Raw genomic sequence first — 19123 nt, 5'->3', positions numbered from 1 at the left:
TGTCAAACGAGCGGGTACAGAGACACATTCATTTCGAGGCCAACCACCTCTGTGTCCAGAGGACATGTTTTGGCAAGCAAACTGCTGGGAAAGTGTGGTGCCAAAAAGATTATAGGCGACAAAACCTTGACTAAAAATTATCGTCGCTGGTTGGCCAAAACTTTTCGATGTGGATATGCTAGGTCATAGAAATGGTTGGCAGTCGTCACCGAATAGTCCTGTTCTTGCTATATGAGTAGACACTAGACAGTAGTACAAATGCAAAGCGCAACAGAAAATAAGTCAGCCCTACTTGAATTCGCGTGCGTCAGAAGTGCTTTGTAGAGCTGTGTTGCGTTTAATTGTAGTCCGTGTGTTGTCTCTATCATATATGCCCGTAAAATCTTAGCATACCATTATAATATTAAAAATGCTTTTTTTTATGAGGCTTTGGTCGCGAGATGCCACTTGAATTCAGGTCGGATTTTGGTCGCGGTTTAAAAAGTTTGAAGAGAGCACTGCTTTAATGTTGAAAAATTATTACCTCATGTTGGCTGGAACATTCTAGTTCACAAAATAAAAACATGCTTCAACAAAGTCATTATAAATATTAACAAACTTCACACTTCACGCGACAGGAAAAAAACACTGATTTTCATACCACTGGTTGTTGCTTACTGAGCCGATGGAAACAAAGTCATGCGTTTGCCATTAGCTATTTCGGCTCGTCCGTGAATCGTGTAATACTATTTGTGAATTGGATGTATAAAGGGTAGTGATGAAATTGCCTGTATGGGAAAAAAGGATTCAACCCTCAGAGATTAGATTGATCGCCCTATGAGGGCCAAAACCAACGTTATTGTGGGTTGAATGTGAATTTAAACCGGTTGGATGGGATTCACGATATTAGGGTCCCGTTTTCAACAACGCAACCATAGCCAAGCTGGTCGCAAATATCAGCCACAACTGTCAAATTGACACCATAAAATCAAACGTGTTGCTTTGTGTTGGTTTCGTATGGGACCCAGAGTCATTTAGAAAAGTGCCAAGGGACCGTTTCCTGAATTTTTTGAAAAGTTTGAGAACCACTGCTCTACAAGTTCTTGTACAAAACTCAACAACTTATTTGGCTCAAAAGGATTTTAGTGCACTATAGTTGTCTTTTTAATCAGACCTGATGGCCCAAACCGGTACCGGTAGCCTACATGTTACATATATGAAGAAAGTATCTTCATTTTATTTTGTGTAACAATTTTCAGTTGGTTTGTGCGCATTAATTATTTTTTTGCAAAAAAGTGCGGATTGTACTAAAAAATGTTGAAAAGCGTTGGCGTAGTGGAATGTAATCAACATCGGTAGAGATCCCTAATCGCAATAATCCTCACTGGTAACATGTATAGAAAGTGTGATACATTAACGCCTGCCTCTACCCCTGTTATGGTCGTTGGTGTGCATGGAAATAGATATCGGCATAATCACTTGACAACGATTTGCTATACTGGTTCTGAAACTAGGTTCGGTAACCTCCAGCCTGCAAGTCAGATGAGGTAGGGTTACCATACATGCTCTTTTAAGAGGATTTGTCCTCTTTTTTGAATTTTTTGAAAGTGTCCTCGTAGGACGCCCAAATGTCCTCTTTTTAGAGAATTTGTACTCTTTTTTGACAATGTTGGATAAATGTATTTGGAAATTCAACAGTGATATAGGAAATCAGTACTCAAGTAACGGTCCGCCGGGTCTTTCGGGAGTTGAGCCAGAAACACGACCATTTTTATAGTCAACATAGGTAGAAAATTTTTCAGATTCACCAGTTTTCTAAGACGGAATCACAGCATTCAGAATTTTCCGAGAAATGTCCTCTTTCAGATCTCAAAATATGGTGACCCTAGATTAGGCCAACCAGCCTTTTCCGTGCAAATATTTGATCGTTTGTGTTATGAAGATCTGCACATTGTCATAAAATTGTTAAGAACTGTGAATGAATAATATTGACGCGAATAGACATTTTTCCAGGGTTGTATCCAAGTCGCAAGGTTCCGAGTGACAAGTCAATCTCACTTTTATAGTTTGACTCGAGTCCAGTCAAGTCATTTTCAATTCACCACCAAGTCCAAGTGAGCTAGTAGAGAGTCGAGTCTGAGTCTATATGTTCAGTTTTCAATTCAATCCAGCTTAACCCACTTTTTCAACCATGCTTGTGTGATATAGAATGACTCTCATTCATAATATAGTAATTTTCCTCAGTTTTAACAATTTCTGGCCATATTTTTCAAGTATCAGAACTACACTATTTTTCGGAATTGCAATGAAACGTCTGTCTTGGCCGTCCTAGTCTCGAGTCATATGACTTGATTCTAGTCATGCACAAGTGGAGTCAATACAAAATTTACCGAGTCGAGTCATTTCACGCATTTGAAAAATGACTCAAGTCACCAAAAAATCGCGATTCGAGTCATTACAACCCTGCCTTTTCGGTGATTTCTTCAGAAGGCCAAAATGCTCCTTCAAGTATCCGACAAACAAATTGCTTATTGAATCTGGTGAATGGACTAATTAATAACATTCTAAATTCTATACTGGCCTGGTCAGTGAACGTTTACTTCACATTTCACACTTCACATCTGTATTTGTGTTAGGCATACTAGTTGGAGCAGTGTTGGGATGACTCGAGTCACCTTTTTCATATGACTTGACTTGACTCGAGTCACTTTGCAAAAATGACTTGACTTGACTCGAACTCCAGAAATGTGGATTGACTCGTGACTCGGAGCAAAATTCACGAGTCAATTTCAAGTCATTAGGTGAACGGTGTCGATTAAATCACCCTATCTTATGTATGTTCGGTTCGTCCGCGATACGTCGGGGTAACTTGTGAAAGCAATCAGTCATTCACTGATTGTACGTTTCACCGATCCTCCATTGTTACATCACAAATTAAATTGACCGCTAACGAAACGATCACTGCTTAGTACTTACTTTGTAGTAGCAGTAGTATCGATGTTTTTTAGACAGCTCAGTGCATACATTGCGCAGTGCTCACCTTTACCAACACTCATATGATTTATATCGAACGAATATAGTTTGCGCCCTTATATTCTGACGGATGTGTAGATGGGTAGTGCCTATTGTATCACATCAATTTGTTCAACTTATCCAGGCTTCATATTCGATCCTCTATATTGGCTAATATAATCAGACTGTAGCATGTAGATATTCAGTTACTCATATATTTTATTAGCAGTTCTACGTGTGTGTGAGCGACGCAGCACCTTCTTGCATGCATATTTAACTTTATATTCGTTATTTGATTCAAGATAAATGGCCAATAAATTGGTCCATCACCCAGTTAGCAAAATGTAATGACTTTGCATCATCACTCATACTTCGAAAACTCAATTTGACTTTAATTGTGACTTGACTCGTGACTTGACTCGACTTGACTCGAGTCACCTCCAAAAATCGATTGAATTGACTTGACTCGAGTCAAAATGTGCAATGACTCGTGACTCGAAGGTAGTGACTTGATCCCAACCCTGGTAATTGGCTGTATAAAATTTGGTTGCAGTTGTCTACAGCCTGATCAAAAGAATATCTATTGCAATGGAACGGGAAGTGGATATCAGTAGGAATCATTATGTCAAAAACATCATGTTGAAACCTATTTTGGTATCTTCGAAAGTGTTGCCCGTTTATGACCCCAATATTCCAACTAGTAGCCTACTCCAACATAGTGATTTTCACCCAAGCGTATAACAATAAATGTTACTTTTATTTAGTCAATTCAGACGGTGTAACATTGCCAAACAACACTTTTAACTGCAAGTCTGTATTTGAATGAATGGTCTGAGGTATAGAACTCGAAGGTTACACATTGTGATATTAATTCTATTGCGTAGGCTATAAGTCTGAATTTCCGTCTGGCACACCGTTTGTAGTATTTGATTGCAATAATCTTGCTTGTAGTCTGAATTCTTGTACCTCGTAGACTGCAGTCTAAGCCGTGGTTCGTGGTTCATTATAGGCATATCTATTGCAATGGAGAGGGAAGTGGATATCAACAGCAAGGAATATGGATTGGATGTACTTGCCAAATTGAACAGTTTTAGGGAAGAAAACAAGTATTGCGATTTCATTATCAAGACAGGAGAAAAGAGGTTACCTGTTCATAGATGTGTACTTGCTGCCGGTTCGGAATACTTTGACGGCATGCTAAGCAATGATACCAAGGAAAGCCATGAAGGAATTGTCGAAATCCGTGATGCTGATAGCTGTACCATTTCTAAATGTATTGAATTTATGTACACTGGAAAAGCTTTTGTTTCTGATGAGAAGCGAGTAGGTTTGCTGCATGTTGCTCATAAGCTCAGATTACATCGACTATACAATGGAATTGCTTCATTTCTGGGGAATGAACTTAACAGTGAAACATTTTTCACTACAAGGGAGATTGCAAATCGTTACGATTGCTCCGGGCTCATTGCTGTTTGCGATAAATTTGCGTTAAGGAACTTCAGAGCAATTGCAAAAATGGACGATTTTAAGAAAATTGAAGCAAAATATTTGGATTTCTTGCTGTCTGCTGATGGCTTGAAAGAGAGTGACCGAGTTAAATGCAAGGCTCTTATGGCCTGGGTCAACTATGACTTGACCAGAGCTGCATCACTATTCAGTATGATGAGACATATTGAGTTCACTAATGTGCCGTTATCTTACAGAAAGTTTCTCATGGATCACGATGCTTCAGTCTCAACATCAATTGAATGTCTCAAGCTGGTGATGAAATCCATTATTAATTTAGAAAAGGTCAAGGCATCTGATACATTCCTGGATTCTTGTATCATTGTACTTGATCATTGCTCAATGAAAATGAAACGTCTGGATGTAGAGACCGGTGTAGGGACCGAGTTGCAGGATATGCATGAGCAGATGAGAAGCAAAACCTCTTCAGTTGTGATTCTGGATGAATATCTGTACGCCTTGATGGATGACGGAAGCAATTATCGTATCAAATACAAGGAATGCAATGCGAGATGGGAAGCCGTTGCACAGCGAACTGGACATTGGGGGCTTGCAGTTGTTTTGAATGACTGCATCTATGTTACGGAACATGATCATTATAGCGATCAAATTGAAAGGTACAATCCATCTGAAAACCAATGGAGCTTCATTCCTAATTGCACAAATGCTGTTGCATATACCGCAGTGGCTGTTGCTGATGAATGTCTCTTCCAATTCGGTGGTAAATTGTCAAGCAATTTCATAACACCAGGAGTGCACATGTTCAATCCAGTATCTTCTACTTGGAGCGAAGCTGCTAGTTTGAATCAATATAGATACAATGCCTCTGCTGTAACACACGACAATGTCATCTATGTTTTCGGTGGATCCAGTTTATGTCCTAGTGTTTCAAGTTTGGAAATTTTTCGTCCAAATTCTAATTCAACAGAGCTTGTGTCTTTACAAAAATTCGTTGGTAAAGAATTCATGTGTCACGCTCTAGATGGAATGATTTACCTCATCGGGGGAGACAGTGAACAACCATCGACAATCCGTGTATACAATCCAAAAATGAAAGCACTGACAAATGAGGTGACTATGGATGACATGTCAGTGCGCAAGTATGAGTCTATGCTTGCCTTCGTAAAGTAAATTTGCGCATTGTGAAGGCTTGAAATTGACTAACTCTCAATTTCAGGCCCGTATATTCAATCAGGCATTTGACCGAAACTAACTCCTCAGCCCTTGAACGTATGACGTGGTATGTAAAGGATGTGTAAAAATGCACTTAAATCCAATGCGTCAGAAAGCATTTCTTTTACAACCGTCAAAGCTCAGGGGTTCGAGTACCGGTCTCGTAATCTGCTGGCCTGGGTCAAATCGTATTGGCGACTGCCACCCTAAAACCCAACTACCGATTACCAAAGTCTATTCTAGAGCCAGTATCAAATTTGGTGAAAGCTTGGATTTTTTACCAACTAGGCCAGTGGTTCTCAAACTTTTTTAGACAAGCCCAATTTTATGATAGTGGAAAATAGCGCGTCCCCCCCCCCCCGTATCGTCATATCACAAAATGCAACCAGAATGCTGACAATCTCAACAGATACTCTGATGACATGGAAGTTTATGACAAGGGTGATTTTTTTAACCCTAAAAAACTTACTTTTGACCAAAGTTGACCAAACATATGCAAATTAGGTGTTTTCCCACAAAATGTTAGATTTGTACTACTTATCTTCATTTCTGGTTGGAACCGTCTTCCCTTACGAAGTAGTTTGACCTGGAAAAACTTTTTTGACTCAAAAACTGACAAATTATCAAATGAAAAAAACATTATTTTACCGAAATTGGGCCATATGAAGAATTCCAGTAGTTAAGCCTACTTCATGTAACTGGAGTTGTGTGTGCACTGCTGGTGACACACCGTGTTGCTTCATTCTGACAATGTTGTCTACATCAGTGGTTCTCAACCTTTTGCACCTCGCGGACCGGTAAAATTTCAAAAAATGTCTGGCGGACCGGTGAACTTTCAAAATTGAAATGAAGCAAAATGCAGAGTATGCAACCGTTTTTTGCAATTATAGGGGGCTAGAGATTGAAATGTACAGGGTTTTGATCGTATTTAATTATTATTCATGATGGCATCCATGTGATTTTATGGCAGTGAGTCTGCCGAGTCGAGGTAAAATTGCCTTGTCCAGATAAACGTGCTACCACCGAGAGACCTTTACAGTGCCGCAAGAAAACACATTACAGCAGCTATACCGGCCATCCACAAATCCGGGCCGAAAAAGCACTTCGTCAACCCAACCCAAAAACGCTGGTCTTGGGGCGCCCACAGGGCGATAAGTCAAACTTCCGGGGGCTTCACCCTCAAGACCCTACAGTTGGGTGGATGTTTTCACCTGTACTTGTGAGCACTTTCATTCTACTCAGCGTAAGCAGAGAGTTTACGTAGCTTAATTGCGCCAATAGCGAAAATTTTCGATCATTCACGAGTGAAGCGGTTTTCTCGTGCCTGAATTTTTGGCCCACCTTCCGGAGTCCCATGTTAACCTAAGCTTCATTATGCGTTGGCACGTCGTGGCGTGGTAATGGCTGACGCCGAAATACCTATAAATCATTCCGTATTTCTCAGAGAAGGGCACCTAATATAGCCTAAGCAAGACATTTAGGGATACTAAATCGTGCAAAGCGCGAAAAGAAATTGAAAAATGTTAGAAAACGTTTCAAATATGCTATGATTTATGATTTATGTTCATTTGCGAAATAATTTTGAGCCCTATTCAAGCTCGGCCCCTCTCCAATTGGGCGGTTTGGAGTGCCCCCGTTACGGTCCTGCACAAAATGAATGAATCGAAAACCAATTATCAAACTGTGCTGATTAGCGATGAGTCGGCTCGTATCTGTTCTGTGTACTTGTCACTTGCTTGTCGTCAAATGACACGTCTTGAACTTTAAGTCAAATCGAATATGTTTTCAGCCCTAATGTTTCCTCACAAAGTTATAAATCAGTTTAAAATTTGATGTTTCCATTTATTTTATCAATGAACAAGCCTTTAACATTGCATATTGAAATTGAAGTATAAAATTCTAATGTGCCTGGCGGACCGGCAGGAATGTCGTCGCGGACCGGCACCGGTCCGCGGACCGGCGGTTGAGAACCACTGGTCTACATCACAATTTTTTATCGTGCGCTTCTTGATATAAGAACCATGCAATGCCCACGCAGTCTCGCTTCAGTTAGGATATTGAGGTACGTTGAGCATAACCCATGTCAACCTATTTGCTTCATTTGAATGTTTAGGATTCACAATGAGCAGACAATGGGCCGTCTACAAAGGTTGGCCTATAAAGTAGGCTATAGCCTGTAAAATGTCAAATGATTAGTTCATCGACGGTGCAAAATCTACGATACAAACGAAATGAATGTTGCAAAAAATGTTGACTTGGTAAACTATGTTGACTTTTTGACCTAATGCTAGAATTTTGACAAAATTTTGACTTCTTTTTTGACAAGTAAAAAATACCGCCCTAGTTATGACTAATGACTGTTGATGAGAGAATTCTCAAATATGAAATTCGGATTGTACACAGACCATTAACTATGGATTCAAGGTAAAAAATTTTTCAGTTGACTGTTGCTTCACACCCTCCTTCAGATGCTTTCACCAGAGCATGGTATGGTATGGTAGTATGGTATGGTATGGATCGATAATTTGGTATGGAATATGGAACAATGCAAGTATGGTATGGAATGGAAGTTTTTAATCTATGGTATGGATTGACATATCCATACTCCCATACTTGGGTGTTTTATACATTTTATCGTGATCTGTGCAAGCTTCATGAAGTGTACGTTGATTGCTGTTCACGGAATACGGTCGCTTTATTACGTGTGAACGTGAACTATTGATTACTGTGTAGGAACAAATACACGCTTGTGCAACGGTTCTAGGAGCACTTGGAATGACATGATTTTATGATTTAATAATGATAACAGTAATATTGATCCGATATTCTCTTGAGTCTAGACACGACTTCTCCGAGCCAAGTGTATCGCGTGACGCAATAATTGGTGATGTGGGCTACTCCAACTACCTCATTCCTTGAGTGACGACAGCTTACAAGCAATCATGAAGCAACGTACTAATTGCTCAATGTGATTGATAATTACATTTCTTCTGAAACATTATCCGCACATTTATACTATTTACATACCGAAATATCTTATTGGTCATATCTCAAACGCTCTCGCATTAAGATTATAGATCAGGGAGTCGAGTAGATCTAGTTTGGAATTCTCGCCTCACTAACCCCAACCAAATAGGCTACTGTAGGCTACTAATAATTGCACAGATCGCTGCAGTATTGATCGCCTGCAGCTGGGATATTTTATGGGTGCGCCTATATTATAAATTATTTTGCGAGTATTTACTTCAAACTTGCATGTTCCTCATGCCAATGTACCGGAAATGCGATGATACTCTTATGGAGCAGGGGCATGCAACTCTTTAGTCGGCGGGCCGGATATAGGAAAATTAAGTACCTGGCGGTCCGGATTGCTGAATGGATAAATTATTCGCCCATACATACAAGGAATAAATCGTATTTATTGAATGTATTTTATCGACAGCAATGTCACTTCAAAGCCATTTCTCGCCAATAATGAAAATACAATGTGGATTTAAGAACAGCATAGACATACATGCGCCACCATGTCTGCTTCTCTCTGATAAACTAACCCGCAGTGCAAACCTCGATTAAGATTTCAAGGCGTTTGATAAGCCCCTTTACCCGAAATTTACCAAGATATCAATTCATTAGGGTTGAATACATCGTAGATGCCGATAATGCAAGTCTTCTTGCTTCGACGAACTTACACGTAAGCCCCACTCTCGCACGCTGCGCAGTGCGCACACCTATATAATAACATACAGTCACTAAAATTTGATGTTTAGGGGAATCTCGGCAGTCACTAAAATTTGATGTTTAGGGGAATCTCGGCAGACTGGGGCCGCGGGCCACATTATCATGTAAGACGGGAAACTGTCCGCGAGCCGGACAAAATCTCGTTGCGGGCCGCATCTGACCCGCATACCGTATGTTACCCGTCCCTATTATGGACTGTCCTAGATAACAATCTGCTGACTATCTCATTTTGCTCGCGGGAGCTGCAGAGTAGACGTACACGGCACCTCACCACCATGAACTAAACCTCACCAAAACCGACTATGTAAAACTATCACCAGGAATTAGATTCGCATCATGGCTAGTTTAAGCAAAAATGACATCCGAAATGTCAATAATATAGGTGCTAGAAAAGGTACTATATTTATGATATTCAAGTATTTGAAAGTATGGAATATGTATCAAGTATTGTATGGAACAATGTTGGTATGGTGTGGAAAATTGCAAGTATGGTATGGAGAGAGTAAGGCAAGTATGGAGTATGGAAAATTGTCGTTCCATACCATACCATGCCCTGGCTTTCACGCCCCCTAGTTTGATAACCACTGAACTAGGCTATTATGCGGATCACTGATCTGCTGTGAAAATTCTTACAAAGAAGGTCGATTCAGCCGACTCGGGAGCTAATCAGAGTAAATCCAATTGAACAAATTCGAAATACTGAAGCAATTGAGTCGCCTGTGACAAATGAACTGTACATTCCAATCAACAGTTAACAACACAAATTCAATCGTAAAATAAGGATAAAGCAAGCAACACTATTGTAATAATCTCTGTTATGAGTCTTATGTCGTACCAACAATGTCTAGCAGTGTGTAGCCTACTGCATAATAACAATGTGCGTATTGAGATTATATACCTTGTGCTAAACATGTCTTTTATTGCTTGCCTCTTTTTGATAATTCTGTCGACCGTTTTCCATTAAGTATGTGTGCCTCTTTCTAAGATGTTCATTCATTTTTTATTGCTATATTGACAGGCCAAGTTAGAGATGTTTTGATTGACTTCACCAAGTCATTTCGACCCTTTACCGTTCATTGTATTGCAATACTTAAATGCTAGTAAGATCATACTGATACACCATTATGTATCGATACATCATTATGTATCGATGATTTGTATTTTGTTATTGACATACATCATACAATGCTATTGACTCGCTATGTCTTCCAGATTTTCCTAATACATTACCATCACAAAACTCGAATGGCTGTCAGGGACCGTTATCAGTGACGAAGATATGTGCACTGAATTTTTATATCGTTCAAAGTGTTCCCTGGTTGTGACCCTTATATCCCAATCTGTAAGCCTACTATTGCCATTTTCACCCAAGCGTATAACATTGATTGTTACTTATTGCATTAATTTAGTCGATTCAGACGGTGTGGCATAGCCAGACAACCATTCAACTTCGGCTCTGTATTTGAATAAATGGTCTGTGGTACAGAATTTGAAAGTTACACTTAGTGATATTAATTCTATTGCGTATAAGTCTGAATTTCCGTCTGGTACACCGTTTGAAATATTTGACTGCAATAACCTTGCTTGTAGTCTGAATTCTTGTACCTCGTAGACTGCAGTCTAAGCCGTGGTTCATTATAGGCATATCTATCGCAATGGAGAGGGAAGTGCATATCAACAGCAAGGAATATGGATTGGATGTGTTTGCCAAAATGAACAGTTTCAGGGAAGAAAACAAGTATTGCGATTTCATTATCAAGACAGGAGAAAAGCGAATGCCTGTTCATAGATGTGTACTTGCTGCCGGTTCGGAATACTTTGACTGCATGCTAAGCAATGATACCAAGGAACGCCATGAAGGAATAGTCGAAATCCGAGATGTTGATAGCAGTTCCATTTCTAAGTGTATTGAATTTATGTACACTGGAAAAGCTTTTGTTTCTGACGAGAAGCGAGTCGATTTGCTGCATGTTGCTCATATGCTCAGATTACATCGACTATACAATGGAATTGCTTCATTTCTGGGGAATCAACTTAACAGTGAAACATTTTTCACGACAAGAGAGATTGCGAATCGTTACGATTGCTCCGGACTCATTGCTGTTTGCGACAATTTTGCGTTGAGGAACTTTCGAGCAATTGCAAAAATGGATGATTTTAAGAAAATTGAAGCAAAATATTTGGATTTCTTGCTGTCTGCTGATGGGTTGAAGGAGAGTGACCGAGTTAAATGCAAGGCTCTTATGGCCTGGGTCAACTATGACTTGACCAGAGCCGCATCGCTATTCAATATGATGAGACATATTGAGTTCACTAATGTGCCGTTATCTTACAGAAAGTTTCTCATGGATCACGATGCTACAGTCTCAAAATCAATTGAATGTTTCAAGCTGGTGATGAAATCCATGATTAATTTAGAAAAGGTCAAGGCATCTGATACATCCCTGGATTCTTGTATCATTGTACTTGATCATAGCTCAATGAAAATGAAACGTCTCGATGTGGAGACCGGTGTAGGGACAGAATTGCAGGACATGCATGAGCAGATGAGAAGCAAAGCCTCTTCAGTTGTGATTCTGGACGAATACTTGTACGCCATGATGGATGACGGAAGCAATTATCGTATCAAATACAAGGAATGCAATGCGAGATGGGAAGCGATTGCTCAGCGAAATGGACATTGGGGACTTGCAGTTGTTTTGAATGATTGCATCTATGTTACCGAACATGATCATTGTAGCGAGCGCATTGAACGGTACAGTTCCTCTAAAAACGAGTGGACGTTCATTCCTAATCGCGCAAATGCTGTTGCATATACCGCAGTGGCTGTTGCGGAGGAGTGTCTCTTTGAATTCGGTGGCAGATTTTCTAACAATTTTATAACACCAGGAGTGCACATGTTCAATCCAGAATCTTCTACTTGGTCTGAAGCTGCTAGTTTGAAACAATATAGATACAATGCTACTGCTGTAACACATGACAATGTCATCTATGTTTTCGGTGGATCCGATAAATATTATGATTGTCTTTCAGATTTAGAAATTTTCCGTCCAAATTCAAATACAATAGAGCTTGTGGCTTTACAAAACTTCACTGGCAATCAATTCACGTGCCACTCTCTAGACGGAATGATTTACGTCATCGGGGTAGACAGTGAACAACCACAGACAATCCATGTATACAACCCAAAATTGAAAGCCCTGACGAATGAGGTGACTATGCATGACATGTCAGTGCAGAGATGTGACTCCGTGCTTGCTTTCATAGAGTAAATTTGAGCTTTGAAAAGGCTAGAAATTGACTGAAATTCGGACCATACACAACACAGCAATAACTGTCAATTTGAGGTAAAATTTTTTTCAGTTGATAGCAGCTTTGTGCCCCCTTCATATGCTTTCACTGAACTAGGCTATTATACGGATCACTGATCTGCCTTGAAAGCTTGTGAAGCTACTTCGAGTAAGCCCATTGAACCAAATTCGAAATACTGAAGCAATTTTGTCACCGTGACAAATATACTGCACATACCAATCAACAGTTAACAATACAAATTCAATCATGAAATGAGAAGAAAGCGACCAACACTACTGTAATAATATATGTTAAGAGTCATATGCCATACCCGCAGATTCACGTAATTTGTACTTGATATAGACCTACCAACCTGCATGTTGTAATAGACATCACCTTTTTTCCCATTCGTAACACGCTTCTTCATCAACTGCCAGATTTTTCAAGGAGTGTTCTTGCCTCTTCAGCACGTTCTTCCATTTATTGTAGCCTACTAAAGGCCTAGTTGCAGGTTGAGTTATGTCAATTTATTTCGCCATGTTGTTTGGACTCTTTTTCTTTTTATTGTATCACAATACTTGTAGTAAAGTATCTCAAATTGATCGAAATGCTAACAAAATGATACTGATGCACCCTTTTGTATCTAGCATTCGCTTTTAAAACCCGTTAGGATTCGCTGATTTGTTTTGACATATGTCATATATTGCAGGCTTTAAATTGTAATGTTTTCCAGATTTACCTAATACATTACTGTTGTTGAACTCAAAATGGCCGTCAGAGCGACTGAAAAGTTTTCGGAGTCGGTAAGACATCGGGATTGTGCTCATCAGTTGGTCTATTGCGAAAATTGTGTGCTGTGTCATCGACGGGCATACCGAAGCACTTCTGACATTACTGGAAATTTTGTTGAAGGACTCGCCCTACGATCCATCCGGGGGTTTACGTAAGGCGAGGGGAATGTTCGGCGCTGAAGACTTCCCAGCGTGTTTAATCATAAATTTTGTACCGTACCGGGACATGAACCTTTTACCATAAAAATTCCAGTATAATCGGCTTGGATAGTGATGCATAGCTCGGACATTTGGAAAAGGAGAAAGATGTCTATGGCACGACCCGCGAAACATGGGGTTCTACCCAGAGGTGGTAAAAGTAGTCAAGAAAGCTACTCAAGCACAAGAAGTAGCAAAGCAAAAATCTACTCAAGTACAAGTAGATGTAGTCCGTTTAATAGCACCCTAAAACTACTTAAAGTAGAAGTAGAAGTAGCGACGCAAAAATCTACCCAAGTGAGCAAGTTCATAAGTAGTTTTGAGAAAAAGTCGTAAATACGCTCTCATGGGCTGTCAAAAGCCCTTCAGATGGTACAGAGAGCTGGGTTCGTGCTGCTCAGTACCAAGTTTCCACACATAATTTAGACCGCATTGTGGGATGCTCGGATGCAGATGGTAGTTTTGCTTTGTAGAAGCGGACCCTAACTTTTGTTTACTCCAAAGCTCCATTTCAGATAATGTCATGGAATTGTGCCCTCCGCCATATTATAAGGCCCGCAGTTACGCAAAATGCAATGTGGAGTTGTATCAGAGATGGCATTACCGATTTGCGCGATGCTTGTTACTTGAAACAGCAGTACGGTAGCTCGTAAAATACCATTTACATTTAATTTCACTTCGTAATTTTAAGACTTCTACGTACATGCGCTCCGGACAAAAGAACTCAGATTATTTGGAAGACCTCTCTGTGACGATACCTTGCATAAAGAGAAATACGACTACAATACTCAAAAGGGGGGTTTATATATTTCATGTATTTTGTCCATAAAGTTTCAAAAGTGGTTGATGCTCAACGGTGTAATGCTAAAAAGTCACGTACCACTTTTCCCCTATTTGAACACTTGCTGTGCGGCTAGAAATAGTTTTAAATGTTTTTCTCTGGGGCGATATTGAATGCGATGAAACAAGTCATATGGGCGACAATTCGGAATGAAAGGAACCTGCTACCTAAGTGACCAACACTTTCGTGGAAACGTCCCTGTCACTCAATATCTATTTCGCGCGAAGCACAACAGAAATTCTGAAATTTCCTCAATTTTTTTGACTGGTAAATCATTGTTGTTACGCCACGAAAAGAGTCCCTAATTTTTCTGCTTCATTCTCTCTCTCTTCATGGAAGAATATAATATTTCTGCTTCACAAACTGTAAATAGCGAATAGTGAGTGAGAAAATCACAAAATATTATTAAGTAGAAGTAGAAGTATCGAAAAATTAGTTCTACTTGAGCAAGTGTTAGTACTACAATACTCACTACAAAAGTACTGCAAAAACTGGAAACTGGAAGTTAATTCTGAAGTAACCAAGTATTCCAGCAGGGCCATGTGTCGTATTGCGTTTAAAAGCGTGTGCATTAAACTCAGACTGGATTGTATTTGATGTAGATTTACGGTACTTCGGCAGGTCGTATTATTGTAACATTAAAATGGCCATGGATTGAGGGTTTAGCGCAGCTTATTAATCTCTGGACTCTGTCTAAAATGCTGGCCTTTGAAATCTTTGGTCGTAATGTAGGAGTTGCATGAATTGACTGTTTCATTGGATTGAATATTCTGATATCGCAACTTCAGTGTCTGCAAGACATACACGTATCTTGTATAGTAAAATTTCCATCTCCACTTCTCTGTGGTATCCCGCTCACCGAAATCACGTTACGAATTGTTTGAGCCCGGCCCAGAATCGTTTTGCTATCTCAGTTATGCTTATTCCCGCCATAGTTAAACAAAACCCCAATCACGCAAACTGAGTTTGTGGTTGCAGGGATTAGATCATTGTGCTTCGTGACTTGCGTGGAACTGCGAATGGCAATAATCTACACAGGCTACAGGAACTGTAATTGTCGCACCTAAAACCCCTAAGGGGGGAGCTCTCAGGAGGGGGTGGGATTATTTCGTTAGTCAATTTCATTCCTTCTTTCTTACATTGTTTTAATATGAACGGCAGTAAAAATGTGCATATTTTTAATTGAAATTGGCATAATGGCGCAGGCGATTTTCACGCATTGAGCCGGACTATGAGTCTAGGCTAAGAGGTGGGGCACAGAACATATTCAAACCGGAGAATGGGCTACGGCTTATAAATGGGCGCCATTCATTGTTTGACAAGAGATGTAACCCTTCTTCGGATGAGCAAGTGATAAATAACAGAAAGGATGTAGAACCCGTTATTTTCAGTAGGTTTGGTAACTTCCAGCCCGGAAGTCAGATTAGGCCCATCAGCTGTTGTAATCCAACCACCCATCGTGTTAGCATTGTTTGCTGCACTATCTGAACTGCCAATGATTAATGTTGCTGCGAGTTGGTTTTCATCATCAATTTGAAAAGACTGAATATATTTGGAATTCCAAAATTGAAGTATTCGGGTAACACATTGCAACGCCAACGTTGTTTCGGTGACATTCTGGAAATGTTTTTCCCCCCCTAAATTTTCATTCCGACTATGCCACTGCATGTTTACTTATATTGCTCAACTTAGTAGTGGCTGAAGCTTAATCGCCAAATGTAACTCCAGGTTATGACCACAAAATTCGATGAGGTAGCCTGCTCTGACTCTGAGATATTCATTGAGCGTATAGCCTTGATAATTATTATTAGTAAATTATTCATCAAGTTCGATTAGGAGAGGTGGCCTGGCCTAACACCCCTTAACTACAAGTCTGTATTTCTATTAGGCACACCATTTGGAATATTTTCCTGTATTAGGATTGCTTATCGACTGGATAGTTTGGACTGGACCCTTTATCGACATTGCATTCAGGAACATCTATTGCAATGGAACGGGCAGTGGCTATCAGCAGCAAGGATTACGGGTTGGATGTGCTTGTCAAGTTTAACAGATTCAGAGAGGAAAACAAGTATTGTGATTTCATTATTAAGACTGAAGAAAAGAGCATGCCTGTTCATAGATGTGTAATTGCTGCCGGCTCGGAATACTTTGACGGCATGCTAAGTAATGACACCAAGGAACGCCGTGAAGGAATTGTCGAAATCCAAGATGCTGATAGCAGCACCATTTGTAAATGTATTGAATTTATGTACACTGGAAAAGCTTCTGTTTCTGACGAGGAACGAGGCAATTTGCTACATGTTTCTCATATGCTTAGATTACACAGACTATACAATGGAATTGCTATTTTGCTGGAGAATGAACTTAACTGTGAAACATTCTTCACAACGAGGGTGATTGCGGAACGTTATGATTGCTCAAGACTAGTTGAGGTCTGTGATAATTTTGCATTGAAAAACTTTCGAGCAATCGCAAAATTGGATGATTTCAAGAAAATGGAAGCAAAATATTTGGATTTTCTGTTATCTGCTGATGGGATGATGGAGAGTGACCGAGTTAAATGCAAGGCTCTTATGGTGTGGGTCAACTACGAATCAGAACGAGCTGCGTCATTATTTAGTATGATGAAACATATTGAGTTCACGAAGGTGTCGTTATCTTACAGAAGATTTCTCATAGATCACGAGACTGCCGTTTCAGAATCAAATAAATGTCTCAAGTTAGTGATGAAATCCATTCTTGATGAAGAAAAGGTCGAGGCATCTGATACATCCCTGGATTCCGGTATCATTGTACTTGATCATAACTCCATGAAAATGAAAATTCTGGATGTTAAGGATGGCACATGTACTGAGATGCAAGACATGCATGAGAAGATGAGAAGTAAAATCTCTTCAGTTGTGATTCTGGATGAATACTTGTATGCCTTGGTGGAGGGCGGAAGCAATTATCGTATCAAATACACAGAATGCAATGCAAGATGGGAAGCCGTTGCTCAACGAAATGGACATTGGGGACTTGCTGTTGCTTTGAATGGTTGCATCTATGTTACCGAGTGTAATTATTACAGCAAGCGAATTGAACGGTATGATCCATTTGAAAACCAATGGATCTTCATTCCTAATCGCATAAATGCTATTGCAAATACCGCAGTGGCTGTTACTGAGGAATATCTGTTCGAATTCGGTGGCAAATATGAGAGCAGTACTTCTGCCTTAGACGTGCAAAGATTCGACCCAAAATCTTCAACTTGGGCTAAAGCTGGCAAATTGAAGGAACAAAGATACCTTGCGTCTGCTGTAACACTAGATAATGTCATATATATTTTCGGTGGATTCAGTTCAGCTGCTATCTATACCAAAAATTTCGAAATGTTTCATCCAAATTCCAATACAACAGAGCTAGTGACTTTACCAAACTTCGTTTGCGTGAAATTCGTATCTCACGCTCTAGACGAAATGATTTATCTTGTTGATGGACGCGGGGAAATGTCCCCAAAAATTCACGTATACAACCCAAAAACGAGAGCCCTAACGAATGTGATGACCATGGATGGCATATCAATGCGAACTTGTGAATCTGTTCTAGCTGTCACCAACTAAAATTCAGCATTGAAATGACTACCGTAATTTTCCATGTATAATCCGCAAAATTTTCACAATTTTTTGCCCTAAAATCGGGGGGTGCGTATTATACATGGGAACAACACGCTTGAAAAAGATCTCCCTCGATAAAAAACTTGAAATCACACCTTTCTTCATGTTTGTTTCCAATCGCGCATCACTTTCAGCCATCGTGCCCAGTAGGCCTAATTCGTATTATCAGTGTAACGCGCTACCAATTAGCAAAAGCGTATTGCCAATTAACGAGAGTCGTCTGCACAGCACGCAATCTCCTGCTGAACCCTCGCTAATTCACCGACCGGCCATGTGCGCAAAATATAATCGCTTGCGTAATCAGTCGCACCTCCAACAGGCGTGGTGTGCACGACATAACAGTTGGCTTGAGCAATCGCATCTGACCTCGTGCGCAAGATGTGGCGTTGCCGGCCTCGCAGGCTTTGGCTTCTATCGTATAGAGGCGATACCGTTACTTGTATAATGATTAGCAATCGCATCTGTAATAGGCCTCGTGCGGAAGACGTCGTGTCGCTCCCCCGAACTATTGCGTCGCCAGCCTCGCAGGCTTTGGCTGCTCTACCATTGTTTAGAGACAATGCCGTTAATTGCATAATGATTAGCAATGGTTATGTCATGATTGTTCGACAGTGACATCGCAAAACAGAACATCATCGCGTACTAAAACACAGCTATTCATGTACTGTAAATACAGGGTGCGTACTATACATGGGTACAGGCTTTTTCCCAGAATTTGCATGCCATTTTAAGGATGCGTATTATACATGGGGGCGTACTATACTTGGAAAATTACGGTAGAAACTGAGTGACTCTCATGTGTAAGATGTAAGATCAGCTTTTTTCTATCTCATTGAATGTTAATCTTTCACAACCGTCATAGACGCTTAGCTCAATTGTTTGAGTGCAGGTCAAGCATTTGTTCAAATCGCATCAGTGACATTCATCCTAACCCC

At 40.1% G+C, this 19123-nt stretch overlaps 3 protein-coding genes across 3 annotated transcripts; all 3 read left to right on the top strand.

The window, feature by feature from the left end:
* Positions 1-1139: 1139 nt before the first annotated feature.
* Positions 1140-6536, top strand: LOC145456468 (kelch-like protein 24a). Its single transcript, XM_080334584.1, has one exon. It carries the CDS (start codon positions 4015-4017, stop codon positions 5626-5628), a length of 1614 nt encoding a protein of 537 aa, XP_080190710.1. The 5' UTR covers positions 1140-4014; the 3' UTR covers positions 5629-6536.
* A 1859-nt stretch (positions 6537-8395) lies between these two features.
* On the top strand, positions 8396-12707 carry LOC145456467 (kelch-like protein 24a). The gene has a single exon (XM_080334582.1). It carries the CDS (start codon positions 11064-11066, stop codon positions 12678-12680), a length of 1617 nt encoding a protein of 538 aa, XP_080190708.1. The 5' UTR covers positions 8396-11063; the 3' UTR covers positions 12681-12707.
* A 9-nt stretch (positions 12708-12716) lies between these two features.
* LOC145456466 (kelch-like protein 24) lies at positions 12717-18282 on the top strand. The gene is made up of 2 exons (XM_080334581.1): positions 12717-16964; positions 17025-18282. Exons 1-2 carry the CDS (start codon positions 16518-16520, stop codon positions 18132-18134), a joined length of 1557 nt encoding a protein of 518 aa, XP_080190707.1. The 5' UTR covers positions 12717-16517; the 3' UTR covers positions 18135-18282.
* Positions 18283-19123: the final 841 nt, after the last annotated feature.

This window comes from Botryllus schlosseri, chromosome 14 (genome assembly GCF_051294905.1).
Source record: "Botryllus schlosseri isolate E-star chromosome 14, Bs_hap1, whole genome shotgun sequence".
NCBI lineage: Eukaryota > Metazoa > Chordata > Ascidiacea > Stolidobranchia > Styelidae > Botryllus > Botryllus schlosseri.
Note: the sequence above shows the minus strand (reverse complement) of the source record. Positions and strands in the feature narration are given on the sequence as shown.